The sequence below is a fragment of the Urtica dioica genome, chromosome 2 (genome assembly GCF_054948205.1).
Source record: "Urtica dioica subsp. dioica isolate 48M chromosome 2, U.dioica_male_clone48M_v1_H2, whole genome shotgun sequence".
In the NCBI taxonomy this organism is placed as follows: Eukaryota; Viridiplantae; Streptophyta; class Magnoliopsida; order Rosales; family Urticaceae; genus Urtica; species Urtica dioica.
The window spans coordinates 47,708,165-47,722,891 of record NC_142757.1 but is presented as its reverse complement, the minus strand read 5'-3'; the positions used below and the strand labels follow the sequence as shown (position 1 = coordinate 47,722,891).

The window sequence follows — 14,727 nt, the reverse complement described above, 5'->3', positions numbered from 1 at the left end:
AAAATTATATTGGATACAGATATAGAAATTTAAATAGAAAGGTAGAGAGAGAGAGAGAGAGAGAGAGAGAGAGAGAGAGAGAGAGAGAGAGAGAGAGATGAATTTCAAATAATTTCCGATCCTGTATTTTCTCAAAACTATAGATTAACCTCTACAAAGGCAAAGTACTTCACTTGAAGCACACATGTTCTAAAATTACAAATTAAAAAAAAATACCACTAGCTAAGACCATCTCCAATGCACCACTCTATTACTCTAAATATAGAGTAATTTTTCTCCAATAGTAAAAACTTCAAAACTCTAAAGAAAAATTGTCGCAATTACTATCATTTCATAACATTTTTTTTTATTTTCCATCAAAACTATAATTTGGACAAAAATACTAGTAAAATGAGGGGATAGAGTATTTATTATCAATTTTTTACCTTTTTTTTTTTTTACTTTTTTCTAATTTTTTTCTTTGAGTCTCGTTAGTGTTAAGAAATCTGGTTTATTTATTTATTTAATAAATCTGAGTTTGTTTGACGATTTGTTGACATATATATGTCAACAAATGACAACACTGAAAAATTGGTTGATTTGTTGACATAAATATCAATAATTGACATAATTTATTGACATAGATGTCAATAATTGACACACATATATGTCAACAATCGACATGATTTGTTGACATGATTGTCAGCAATTGACAATTTTCTCTAGTTATCAATTGATCGCTAATGAAAAGTATTCTTACTTCAAAAAAATTACCGAAGCTTGTCTCATTTACAAACGATCACCGAAACTTGTCCCATGTACAAAATTTGAATTTGGGAGTTGATTAATGATGATATTTTTACTTTGCTTAAACAATTCACTAAAAGAAACACTAAGAAATGACTAGAGCTTGACTACATATGCAATTGAACCTATAAATTACCTTGAAAAAAAAAAAACTCTATCTCAATAGAATTGATCGTATATTGATCATCAAAACCAACATATGGGAGGTTAAGCTTTCTATCAACACTTCAAAAACAAACAAATAAAGGCATCATAAATAATCATATGTATTATTCACTCATTCTTCCAAACATACAACACGAGTGAAAACTCGAGCCCATCGGCTCGACAATCTCTGCAATCCTTAAATACGAATCGACCCGCCCAATTCTACTCAGCATTCATCGAAGTTTGGAACATGAAAACCGCATTAATTCCTGAAAAGCCAGCTGTGAACGTCCCAAAAGACCTAAACGAGAAGCCCGTCCACCAAGATCGTCACTTTCCCTCTAAACTTCCATTTCAGCCTCTTCACAGTCATCACGGGCTTCCCATCGATCCAAATCACCAAGCTTGGCTTCCTCAACCCATGTCGCACTTGATTGCCACCTCATGGGCCCACCCGTGGTCGCAGAACTAAGCCCGAGTCGCATACGATCTCTTCTCGAAAACGTGCTCTCTCTTTGCCACAAACACCGTGTTGTTGTTGTTGTTGATGTGGTTTTTGATTCTGTTCTTGTTGTCTCTGAGGATCAGGATCAGGTCTCCAGCGAACATCACAGTCAAGTGGAACCTGTCCAGGGTATCAGGGCCGGGACTGAATCTGTCATTGGACAAGTCCCAAAGAATCTCGATCTTCGAGGAATCATATTAGTCCAGGGTTTTGGAGCCTTTCCTCTTCGAGAAAAGTCATGGCTTGATGTCGACTTTGCATAGTCACCGACGAGAGGAATCGTAAATTCCGATGCTCAGGCCTTGGTCATAGACCTCGGTCCACTCCGACGTGGCTCGCTCGATATTCGACATCAAATCCTCGAGCGCGACATCGTCGTAAAGCGAGCGAGCAAATCGGAGTCTTAGACGGAGAGCAATTCCACGGCGGCGCTCATGGCGGCGGTGGCTTCTTGGTGGCTCCAGAGATTCTCGAGCTTCGCAGCTTCTTTTTTTGCGACTTTTTTGCTTACGAACTTTGACTCATCGTTGTTCTTCGGCGGCAGCGGAGGCTGTTTCTCGGTGGTGGTCGATATTTCTGCGTGGCGGTGACTCAGCGTGATCGAGAGAGATTGTTTGTTGACTTTGGTTAGTGTTTTGTGTTGAGCGTGAGTCCGAGCGTGTGAAATGATGGCATATGAGGATTGTGTATTTATCGTGAGAGAAGAAAAGAGAACGAAAGAAAGAGCATTTTAGTTATTGCACACTGGGTCCACTAGTAAAATTTTCCAAATTATTGTTTTGGTGAAAAATGAGAAAAATGTTATATGATGGTAGTACTTGTGGCAATTTCTCTATTCTAAAACTCTATATTTGATGTAAGTTTTACACCAAATGAACAATATGTTCATTTAGTGTCAAGATTATGTTTAAGTATTATTATAATTTAATTAATTTATAATCCTAAAAGTGCATATTTTAATTAATTCAAGTTTAATCAATATGTTTTTTTTTTACTATTTGGAGATTTGTTTATTATTCAAATTAATTTTCTCAATACCATTTAAATCAAGTTAATAATTAAAAAGTTATAAATATAAAACCAAATTAAGTAAATAATTAATGAAAATAATTTATATATATCAAATCTAATTAAGCCGATAATAAAAAATACTACTACAAATACTATTACCACAAAATTCCTAACATTACAAGAAAATATAAATACAAAGATAAAAAAAACAACAATAAAATAGTTAGACTTTTAAAAATGCATTATTTATTCCCTAAAAAATATTGCATTATGTAATGAAATTTATTAATTAAATTTGTATTAATTAAATTTTTTTATTTTTAAATAATTTATTATTGATTTATACTATATGATATATATAATTGATAAATAAAATACAATTACATTTTTATATATCTAATTAGAGATTAGATATAACTAATAAAATTAAGACACTTAATCTAAAAGCATCTTAAATTAAAAGCCTAGTAAAAAAATATTATTAGAATAACTAATAAAATTATGACACTTAATCTAAAAAAATCTGAAATTAAAATCCTAATAAAAAAACATGTTATTAGAATATTTTCGATAGTGTAAGATATAGTGTAATATTATTGGAGCAAAAAAAATATTTGGTGTAAAAGTTATATAATGTGAAAATTAGTATTGGAGATGCTCTAAGGATTTGGATGGGAGAATTTTTTTATTGGTATTTTTCCCAAGTAACAAATTATAATCTTATGCACGATATTTTCAGCTAGATTAGCTCAAGTACACGTTTGTTAAAAAAAAAAAAAAATACTTAGATTCAGATTATTAGAAAGTTTATTACATGGCTTTTAGTATTATAATTTAATGTCGGTGCATTTTCCAGAAGTCTTATTTAAATGTGCCCAGTGGATGATTTCTGATCTTATATACTAGAAGTCAAATCTTAAACTTAATTTAGCTTTTATCACAGTTAACATCACCTGAATTAATTGTTAGAGAATGAATAAAAGGATGGAACATTTGACCGACACAGGCAATATTATTATTTGATTTTGTTTTTACCTTATTAGATTTCTGTTTGTATTTAGGAACTAAATTTTGATACATCCCTCTGACATCAATCTTACTTAAAATAATATATTTCTAAGACACACACTTTTTTCCTTTCTTTTATAATTGGACTCGATATCACCAATTTGGATAAAAATATATCAAAAAAAAAAAATATTTCAGACAATTCTATTGTTATTATATAATCATAAATTATGGAAGAATTAGACAAGTAACTCAAAAATTCAATTTTTTTTAGATAACTAAAATTTCATTTTATTAAAAAAAATAGCTCATCCGTTGAAGTAAATCAATTTAATTTAATTTACTTCGAAAAATAACTCATTATGTCGAACAAAATGAATTAACTTATTTAATTAATTTAATTTACTTTGGGTTGGCGGGTTATTTTTTTAATAAAATAAAATTTTGATTAAAACTTAAAAAAATTGATTAATTGCAACAAATTCTTTATAAATTATTTTATAACATTAATTCAAATATATAATATATACATTTATATAAATGAATCCCGGAGATAAAGTGTCTAGTTCTTTTTTTATACATCCATTTACCCATATATATATACACACACATCAATCTTATGAAATTAATATAATCACAAGACACTTCGTTTTTAATTGGACTCAGAATATCGCTCTACCAAGGCATTCAGTACGCGGCGAAGATTTGAATAGAAAATAATATCCCCAAAAATATCTCAGACATTTTATATCATTATTATTTAACTATCAATTATTTACAACATTAATTCGAATATATATTTTTTTATATGATAAAGTTTCTAAAATAAAATTTAGTAGTATTTTAGTCCAATTTTCTTTGTTACTAGCGAATAGCGATAGATCTAAAATCCTTTTTTTCGAAGGCAAACTTTGTAGCCTCTTCAACGTCGACGTTTCAATTCCTAAATCTTCAAACTTTTTTGGAGTTGGAGCCGTGATTCGCAACTCTTCTAGATTGGTTATGGCTGATCTTTCAGACAAATTCACGGTCAAAGAAACTGAAGCTCTCGCTCTCCGCTATGGCTTATCTTGAGCTTTGGAAGTGTTTCTGTCTATTTACATTGTGGAGTCAGATGCTAAGATGGTGGTACAAGCTCTTGAGAAGAAAACTATCTTCAAGAACGAGTTTGGTTCTATTTTGTCGGATGTATCTAGTTTATTGTCTTAAATTTTCAAGAGTAAATTATCTCACATCTATAAGGAAACCAACATGGCAGCCCGAGCAAAATAGCAAAGTCAAACGTTGTAATTGTCAAAATAGCCAACTTTTGGTTTATTTTTAATGTGTAGTCAATATACCACATTAACAGTAAAAAAAATACAAATTTTCCCTTCATTTAAATAATATCAAATCAAAATATTTGGAAGATTCCCGCGTCCAAAAAAGAAAGAAATGAAATTGGAATCGCGTTAATAAATGCCAACTAAAACAGATCCACCGTGATAAATGCATATCTAACAAATCCACCGTGATAAATGCTTATCTTTCAAACACGCAACCAAACCTACACCGCACTAGAAAAAATTCAAAAACAAGTAAAAAAAACAAATCTTCAGAAATTAACATATACAAATTAATATACGTATATTAATTTGTATTTGTATATTAATACGTATATTAATTAACAGAAATTAACAGGATTGAAATCGTTCCATACATGAATCAATGAGTGAAAAATCTTCAATCAAAGCTCTAATTTATACAAATTAATATACGTATATAAACAAGGTAATGAATGGATTTACTGGTGAGCTCGTCGAGCCAGCGAATGACGGAGTCGAAGGTGGCGCGGCGAGTGATGTCGTAGACGAGGAGGGCGGCGACGGCGCCGCGGTAGTAGGCGGAGGTGACGGCGCGGAATCGCTCCTGGCCGGCGGTGTCCCAGATCTGAGCGTTGACCTCTCTGCCGTCGATCTCTACCGCCTGAGTCTGGAACTCGACGCCGATCGTGGCCTTGGCGTTGGGGTCGAACTCGTTCCGCGCGAACCTCGACAACATGTTCGACTTCCCAACCGCCGAGTCGCCGATCAGCACGATCTTGAACAAGTACTCCTCTTGCTCCGACGACTCTTCTTCCCCTCCTCGCCCCATCTTTTGATTCTATTCCCTAAATATCACGTTTATGTCTATATTTGTAATACAAGCTCACCACTGCGTAATTGGAGGGGTTTTGCGTATGTGAACGTGATTATTATTAACAGAATATATTGACAATCAAATCATAAATATGTTGGCAATCAATTTTGATTTTCTTTAATTATATTTTTTATTTAAAAAAATTAAAAAGGGCAAAACTGGAAGCAAAAATATTGGCTTAAACGCCACGTCAGCGAAATTGACTATTTCTCAAAATAAATGTAAACGTTGGCTAATATGCAATCTCAACGTTTGAATTTGGCTAGTCCGTCTAATTTTTCATCCTTAATTAATCAATAACGCTGTGATTAATAATAAATATCTATTTAAAAAAAAAAAAATTCGTAGCCTCTTCTTGATATTATAACAAAGTACAGGGGGTCTAATAAAAAAAAAACTACCCTAAACAAATAAATAAAAAAATAAAAGATAAAAGAAAGAATAGAGAAAGGTCGAGGAAGATAGAAGTCATAAAACTGACCACAATCTAGAGAGAGAGAGAGAGAGAGAGAGAGGGTGAACTGTAAATTTGCAATTTTGCGGGGTCGTCCTGGGTGGGGACAGAGAGGCATAAAACCAGCTTCGTTGCGTGTTATATATATCTCTGTTCGTGAGTTTGTCTCTCTATATATTCTCTATATGTAAATGGTGTTTTCAATTCTCTCAACTCAACTATTATTCTGTGCATGTGTGTAAGTCTTTTTTCGAGCCTTCGAGATTGACGATTCACAAGCACACGTACGTTACTGCAAAAATCTCTCTCTCTCTCTCTCTGAATCGAGCGTTATCGGATAGATAAGAAACCCGTTCGAGATCTTGGCTTCGTTTTGGGTCTCTCGGGGTTGTAACAGAGAGGTATATACTTCTTTACTCTCCAATACTCTCTTTCTTTTTCTTCTTTCGTTTGTGCTGGATTGAACCAGAGTTCTTGAACTATAGCTTGAGAAATGTTTGTTCGTTCCTTTGTTTCGTTGCTTCTGAGGAGGTTATTTGTGGTGTTTCGTTTTCTTTTTTCTTTTTCTTTTTTTCTTGAACAGATCTCTTGTGGTACTCTGTTCTTGCTCATTTAGCGTTATCGTTATCTCTGGTGTTTATTATTGAATTTCTATTTATTTTTTCATGTCTCTCATTATTCAGCTACATGGATCTGGGTTTTGTTTATGCCTCATTTAAAAAAAAAAAAATTGTGTGTGTATTTTTCAATTCTTGGTTGGTCACTTTGTCATGTTTAAAAAAAAGACACACACACACATTTGGTACTTTGCTTTATTTTCCACTCGATGAATATTTAATTTTGTATTTTAACCTAGCTGGGTTTTCTTTACACATATCGGACAGTCCCACCCAACTCTCTCAACTCAAGTATGGTGTGAGTGTCTATCCATCACTTTTTTATTTTATTTTTATATTCGATTGACTAGACATTTACAAAAAAACTAATCATGAAGAACTTTCTTTAATCCTCAAAAGCCATGATTAAAATAGAAAATAATTCACCTAAAGTGCAATTCAATTTCATTTAATTTCTGGTTGGTTGGGTGAAAAATCCACTGTTTCTTTTTTGACCCCATGAAAAGAGAGAGAGAGAGAGAGAGAGTAGAGATGGGCTTGTTTTGTCGTCTGGGAGGGTAAGGTTTGAATAGAAGTGGGACCCAGAGTCATGTGAGAAATTATGCAAAAGTCAGTTGTGTGATATGTTAAAAAAAAAAAAAGTAGAATCTGTCGGTTAGTTGCTTTCACATCCCTTTCTTTCGTTTGATTTACAGTCCAGCTTCAATACTCATTAAAGTGGGTCATTAGTAGATCTTATGTCGTTTTCTTTCTAGTTTATGGTTTCGGAAGTTCTTTTCTTTTCTGTACCTGGGTTTTGTTATACCCTTGTTGATCATAGTTTAGTCTTTGAATTATAGTGAATAGAGCTTTAATGACTTTGTCCCTCTTATGATGAAGTGATTTTATTCATTATTTATTTATTTATTTAAGGACACATTGTTATTATTATTATTATTTTGTGGTTAAACTTAAGACCCGTAAAAAGAAGATACTAATTCTAAGATGTTGAGTTAGGATTAATAAACAGCTAGTATTTGCTATTCATGAAATGAATGTGCTAACTGAAAATAACAGAAAGTTAACTAAATGTTAAAGAATGACAAGATTGAGGGTTTAAATGTTCATATAAAAAATGGTTGAGTAAGTTTAGTCCTTTAATATAGATAATACAGCCTCATTTGGTCCCTGTTATAAGTAAGGTTTTGTTTTTCTTTCTCAGCTATGATTTATTTTCCAGATAATACCACTATATTATGTACCCATGAAATGACCTTGGTAATTGAAAACATCAGAAAGTTAACTTTATACATGTTAAGATTTAAGTGTTCAAAAAAAAAAAAAAAAAAAAAAATTGGTTGAGGACTTCAGATGCCGAAAAGCGTAAAATAAAACATAAAAAAATCTACGCTTGCTTGTTTTTTAAAACGAAATATTCTCATTTATGCAGATAAAAAGAAAATGAAGCACAAAGACGGGAAACCGGGGTACCAGCAGGACAAGAGCACGAGAGTTGTCCCAATGACACTGATGTTGATCGTTCTCTGCGGCTTCTCGTTCTACCTCGGCGGAATATTCTGCTCCGAGAAGAACAAGTTCGATTCCGAGAACAACCAGATCGCGAGATCCTCCGAGAACGAGTCTCCGAAGGACTCAACCACATCCTCGCTCCAAGTCAAATCCGCCGCTTTCACTCAGTGCAGCGCCGAATTCCAAGACTACACTCCTTGCACCGATCCGACGGTAAAAACTTTAAATTTAGACTTTTTTGGCTGCTTACTTGCGTCCCAAGATTCCCAGTGTTTAATGATTTTTTTTTTTTGACGGTGCAGAAGTGGAAAAAGTACGGGACTCATCGGCTAACTTTCATGGAGCGCCATTGCCCTCCTGTTTTCGAGAGGAAAGAGTGCCTGATTCCTCCTCCGGCCGGGTATAAGCCTCCGATCAGATGGCCCAAGAGCCGAGACGAATGTTGGTACCGGTGAGTTAAAATAAATAAAAAAGAAAATTACATCTTATCATGGGATTACGGGATTTAATTAACCGCTCCACGATCTCAAACTTTTGTTCCTTTTCTCTGACCGAGATTTTCCCTATGCAGTTTAGCTTGCGCTGGCTAACGCTTTTTTTTTTTTTTTTTTAATAAATCTCTTTTGGAGGACATTGTTTATGACATTGGATCTTGGCTCTGTTTCTTTAGGAACGTGCCTTATGATTGGATCAACAAGCAGAAATCGAACCAGAATTGGCTGAGGAAAGAGGGCGAGAAGTTCCTCTTCCCCGGGGGCGGTACTATGTTCCCTCGAGGAGTCAGCGAGTACGTCGATTCCATGCAGTCTCTCATCCCCGAAATGACAGACGGGACTGTTCGAACCGCCATCGACACTGGTTGTGGGGTGAGTAATAGTGAAGTCACTCTATACATACATACATGCATGATATGTATATATATGTATATATGCTGAGTTCAATGTTTGTATTATTGGTTATGCTATAGGTTGCTAGTTGGGGAGGCGATTTGCTGGACCGCGGGATTCTGACCCTGTCTCTGGCCCCGAGAGACAACCACGAAGCCCAAGTCCAGTTCGCTCTGGAACGTGGGATTCCGGCGATTCTCGGTATTATTTCTACGCAGAGGCTTCCTTTCCCGTCCAACTCGTTCGACATGGCTCATTGCTCAAGGTGTCTCATCCCATGGACAGAATTCGGTGAGTTTTTAGACCCAACATGTACAGAGAGAGAGAGAGAGCTATGCAGATTCATAACAAAATGTATTCATGGTCGTCATCAGAGGTCACAAGTTTCAATCTTTTGAACATTCCATGAATAAATTTTAAAAAATATATATATAACATGGTTAGTTCCTGGTTGGGAAACCTTTTTTTTTAAAAATTTATTTTTTAAACCGAAAAAGGACTCATAAAAGTTAAAAAAACAATTTTACATTTTAAGAATTTATTTTAATGATACTATGTCAAATGAAGGAAAAAAAAAGTTACTGAAGTTTATAAATATGTTTTAAGTTGATGGAAATGATTAAAATGCTACAAATTGAATAGTTCAAAAATTAGTGAAGTGATTAAAATGCTAGTCTCGCATTCATTCAGGGACTATTCGCGCAAAAAAAAAAAAAAAAATTTCTTTCGTTATTGACTTATGGTTTATAGGCGGAATCTACCTGATGGAAATCCACCGAATCCTCCGGCCCGGAGGCTTCTGGGTTCTGTCGGGCCCGCCGGTGAACTACAAGCGTCGCTGGCGCGGTTGGAACACGACCATCGAGGACCAGAAATCCGACTACGACAAGCTCGAGTCCCTCCTCGCCTCGCTCTGCTTCAAGCTCTACAGCCAAAAAGAGGACATCGCCGTGTGGCAAAAGACCGATTCGCCCTCCTGCTACGAAAAGATCGCCCCCGACGCTTACCCTCCGAAGTGCGACGAGAGCATGGAAGCCGACGCCGCGTGGTACACTCCCCTGCGCTCCTGCGCTGTCGTCCCGAGCCGCAGGCACGGGCGATCCGGGCTCTCGTCGCTCCCGAAATGGCCCGAGAGGCTTCACTCGGCTCCAGAGAGGATCGGGGACGTCCACGGCGGGAGCGAGAGCACGTTCAAGCACGACGATGGGAAGTGGAAGCTTCGGGCCAAGCACTATAAGAAGATTTTGCCTGCGATCGGGAGCGATAAAGTGAGGAACGTTATGGATATGAACACGGTGTACGGTGGATTTGCCGCGGCTTTGGTGGGCGATCCTTTGTGGGTCATGAATGTCGTCTCTTCCTATGCTGCTAATACACTTCCAGTTGTTTTCGACCGTGGGCTCGTCGGGACTTACCATGACTGGTACTGAATTCCCTCTCTTTATTCGAATTGTCTCGTCGTTAACTTGACCCTCAATTTTTGGTTAACTGTTCGAAAAGAGTTAGATGTTTTTTTTCGTGTTGAAATGACTAAAAAACGGCTCATTCTCTTTTAATCCAAAAACCGTGGTCTCGTCGGGACGTACCATGACTGATACTGAATTCCCTTTCTTTTTATAATTACCTCGTCGTCAACTTCACGGTAAATTTTTCGGTTAACAGTTAACCGCTTTTTTTTTCAATTACCAAAACAGTCTAAAAGTCTGAACCGGCTCGCTCTCTTTTAATTGGATATTTCGGGGAAAATTGAAACGAAGAACGGTTAAAGGGCGGGCCTTTATTTTTGTGTTGTTTCTATGGGTTCTCAATTCTTTTGGTGTTTTTTGCTTGTTTTTCGGCAGGTGTGAAGCTTTCTCTACTTATCCCCGAACTTACGATCTCCTACATCTCGATGGCCTCTTTACGGCTGAAAGTCATAGGTAACTAAAAATCGCAAACGGTTACTTGTTTCGCAAGCAATGCTGTTATGATGGATTACTTATTGTGCAAGAAAAAGGTTATTTTTTACACGTGGTCGTAAAATTTTTAATTTTTTCTTTTTTTGGCAGATGCGACATGAAGTATGTGATGTTGGAGATGGACCGAATTTTGCGCCCGAACGGGTACGCGATCATAAGGGAATCGAGCTACTTTGTGGATGCGGTGGCGACCATTGCTAAAGGAATGAAATGGGGTTGCCGTAAAGAAGAGACCGAGTACGGCCTCGACAAGGAGAAGATTTTGGTCTGCCAGAAGAAGCTCTGGTACGCCTCGTCTCGGTGACACACCACAAACACAAAAAAGAGAGAAAATTGATGGTTTGATTGGTCTCTTTTGAGGGTAATCAATGGAAGTAAGTGAAAACATAATAGTAGACAGAGAGAGAAGCTTTTACAACTCAACTTCACTGTCTCGGGATCAGTTGGCTCTACTACTACAACAAGAAGAAGAAATGTATTTTAGAATCAAATTTGTTGATTGAAGACTTAGTTACCTAATAATGTGATTTTTGTCTATCCATATATCTAGGCTTTTTTATATATAAATATAAATATATATAGCATACAAATTAATTCGTTATAAGGTACCGAATTATTATTATATTTTTGTCCCCTTTTCTTGGTACCTCAATATATTGGTTCCTTAATATTCTTGCATTTTTCTGCGTGTTTTGCTTTCCCGCTACTTGAAAACCTACCTTTTTTTTTTTTGAGGAAATTGCAGAGTCCTGTGTGGAAACTATCCCCAATTTTTCATTGTATTTTGCAAGCAGTAATCAAAGTTAGCATATGAAACACGGAAAATGAGATCCCTTAGTCCCATATATTATGGAAAATGGGATTCCCGGAACAGTAAAAAACTCTACCGAAAAATCCCAGAATTATTTTTCACGGGATTGAGATTTCCGGGTACCATATTGGGAGTCTCAAATTTTTATTTCTTTTTAATTCTTTATTAATTATTTCAATAACTTACATGACTTAAAAATAAATATAAATTAAAATAAAGACTAATATGGTACTAAATGAGCCTAACCAAAAATCACATTTCCGTCCCACTTTTCGGATGGTTTCAGAACAAAAATTTTGGTATCATATTAAGTATTTTTTTTTATTATTATTCATTTCTCATGTGATACAGGAATAATACGGGAAATTGGATCCCACATAAGCCCATATGGCCAGCTTTATTTGTAATTTATGAATTTCGTTTTGAGTGAGTTTTAAGACTCTATAATTGTAATTTTGAGGGCAGTGTTGCCTAATGGAATGATTGGGATTTAAAAAAAAAAAAAAAAACGAAGAAAAAGAAAAAGAAAAGGAGGTAACTATTTCAGGTTTAGGTTGCTGATTATTAAACCTCTCTAGGAACTCATGAATATACTAGTTTCAATGCTAGTAAATATGTTCTTTAGAACGAATTTATCGATAATTTATTACATATCCTGTTTAAATAAACAAATCAGTAATGTTAAAACTTTAAATATTGTTGAAGAAAGATTACAATCAAATTTGTGGAGTTTGAACTAAATGATCTTTTTTTTATCTCTAATTCTTAACAAGTATATTTTTTTTATCTTCCAAAATATAAACTCACAATCTTTTCAATTCGAAACATGCATGTCGTCGCTTGAAATTTGACAATACGTGAATGTAGCAATAAGGGGTGGAGATAGTTTTGCTATGGTTTAAACTGCTTGATCTCGAGCAGGGCCAGCCCTGGCCTAAGGCGGGCAAGGCTTGTGCCTTGGGCTCCCAATTGAGTTGGGCATCAAAAGAAAAATTATTTTACACATTTTGTCTATTTTTAAGAAAATTTACATTTTACACTTTTGGCCCATTTTTTACCCTGAAATTTTAAATTTTTATTAGTATTATAGGGTCTCAAAATATTGAATCGCCTAGAGTCCCCGGTGAGTTTGGGCCGGCCCTGATCTCGAGTTACATGATTTGGGACTTATATATGTGTGCGTGTGTGCGCGCGCGCGCGCGCGCGCGCGCGCGTGTGTGTGTGTGTGTGTGTGTGTGTGTGTGTGTGTTTAATTGGGCTTCGATAAACTTCTTCGGCGAAAGGAGCACGGTAGAGGAAAGAGTACGGCCACTTGCTTCGATTAACCAGCTTCCACCGTAAAGGCACTCCAACATTAGAGAACCCGAGCTTCCAGATCTAGCCGCTTATTGACACAATTCATTGGCCGCTCGATTGAAATCTCTACAAACCTAAGCAAGCATTGTTAGTAATTGCCTCAACTAGTAGCAACTTTGATACTTTGAACCAAAATAAATTAAAATATGTTTTTGGACACTTCTACTAGTATTTTTTTAAACAGATACAGATAACGAAATGCATAAACTCACTTACACTCATACTCGTTGCCATTCTTACTCGCATTCGAGAATATAGTTATATGACATTGATTTACCTTTGAAGTTGTATTTAAAATTAGCGGAAGCTTTAGACTCGGACTAGCAATTTTCTTTAAGAAATTAATGTAAAATTAAATAAAAATATTAATTTTTTAAGTTTTATTACTTCAAGTAAAATTCCATAAATTAAGCCAATTTTAATAAAGGGAAAAGTGTTATAGTATAAAAATAAAATATTTATATGTATATTTAGGTGGGATTTATTACAATAATGATATTTTTAGATAACTAATTTAAAAAACAATCTTCCTAAAATTATAAATTTGAATAAGTGCCGTTTTTCTCTATTATATTGTATTTATGGGCGACACAATTATACCCGTTAACAAATTGAAAAACAAAATAAACCCTCAATTTAGATCTAAAACTATTAAATGAAAAAGTACTGGTCTAGTTAGTATTAATTTTATTTTACAAAGAATAAAAATACTCTTTGTTTTTTTATATTAGACATATAATTTATTCGGACCTCAATGTTATAATGACTTAATAATTACAAAATAAGTATAAATTAACAAGAAAATTAAATAGAAATTTGAGTTATATTTATATTTGAAAAATTAAACTATTGGAGCAATTAGATTTAGATCAGTAGCCCAATAATATAATTTTATTTTTAAAAATAATTAAAATTTCATTTTATTAAGAAAATAGTTCATTAAATCGAAGTAAATTAATTAGTTGATTAGATTAATTTAAGGGTCCGGCGGCTATATAGCCCAATAGAACTTAAGCTTTTGCAAAATTCATAGTTTGGCTATTATAAGCAAACTAGCCAAAGTTTTTTAAAAGCCCAATTATGCCCCTCGGCCCAATTATGACCCTCGGCGCAATTATTGAATTCTCTCGATTCTCTCTCGCTAATTTTCTCTCATTCTTCATTTAATTTCGTCGATGAATTCTCTCGACGAATTCTTTTCTCGCATTCTCGATGTTATGATTTGAGATTTGATTATGCTTTCTTCCAGGTGAAGGTTAAGAAGGCATGGGCCCTAGGCGAGACCCAACAAATGCCGAGAATGTTACAGCGGCGGATCTCGCGGAGATCAGACGCATGCTGGAGAGACAAGCTGCTGACGCGACCCAAAGAGATGAGTTGAGTCAGAGGCTCGCGCAACAGCTGGAAGAGCAGAACCGCACGATCGCGGATCTCTTAATGAAGTTGAACGCGCCGCCTCCACAGCAACCAGCGCCTCTCGTTCCAGAGGAACGACATGAG

The 14,727-nt window shown here is 35.2% G+C and overlaps 1 protein-coding gene and 2 pseudogenes across 1 annotated transcript; 1 reads left to right on the top strand and 2 right to left on the bottom strand.

Moving 5' to 3' along the window:
* Positions 1-1,155: 1,155 nt before the first annotated feature.
* On the bottom strand, positions 1,156-1,791 carry LOC149405131 (uncharacterized; annotated as a pseudogene).
* A 50-nt stretch (positions 1,792-1,841) lies between these two features.
* On the bottom strand, positions 1,842-5,667 carry LOC149405130 (ras-related protein RABA5e pseudogene; annotated as a pseudogene).
* A 444-nt stretch (positions 5,668-6,111) lies between these two features.
* Positions 6,112-11,746, top strand: ERD3 (S-adenosyl-L-methionine-dependent methyltransferases superfamily protein). Its single transcript, XM_089606862.1, has 9 exons — positions 6,112-6,245; positions 6,333-6,490; positions 8,136-8,428; positions 8,518-8,666; positions 8,886-9,081; positions 9,183-9,393; positions 9,853-10,525; positions 10,944-11,021; positions 11,151-11,746. Exons 3-9 carry the CDS (start codon positions 8,147-8,149, stop codon positions 11,362-11,364), a joined length of 1,803 nt encoding a protein of 600 aa, XP_089462988.1. The 5' UTR covers positions 6,112-6,245; positions 6,333-6,490; positions 8,136-8,146; the 3' UTR covers positions 11,365-11,746.
* Positions 11,747-14,727: the final 2,981 nt, after the last annotated feature.

Coding starts and splice junctions, on each gene's coding strand:
- ERD3 (XM_089606862.1), top strand. CDS start 8,147: ATGAAGCACAAAGACGGGAAACCGGGGTACCAGCAGGACAAGAGCACG. Junction 8,429..8,517: donor CTCCTTGCACCGATCCGACG/GTAAAAACTTTA, acceptor TTGACGGTGCAG/AAGTGGAAAAAGTACGGGAC. Junction 11,022..11,150: donor TTTACGGCTGAAAGTCATAG/GTAACTAAAAAT, acceptor TTTTTTTGGCAG/ATGCGACATGAAGTATGTGA.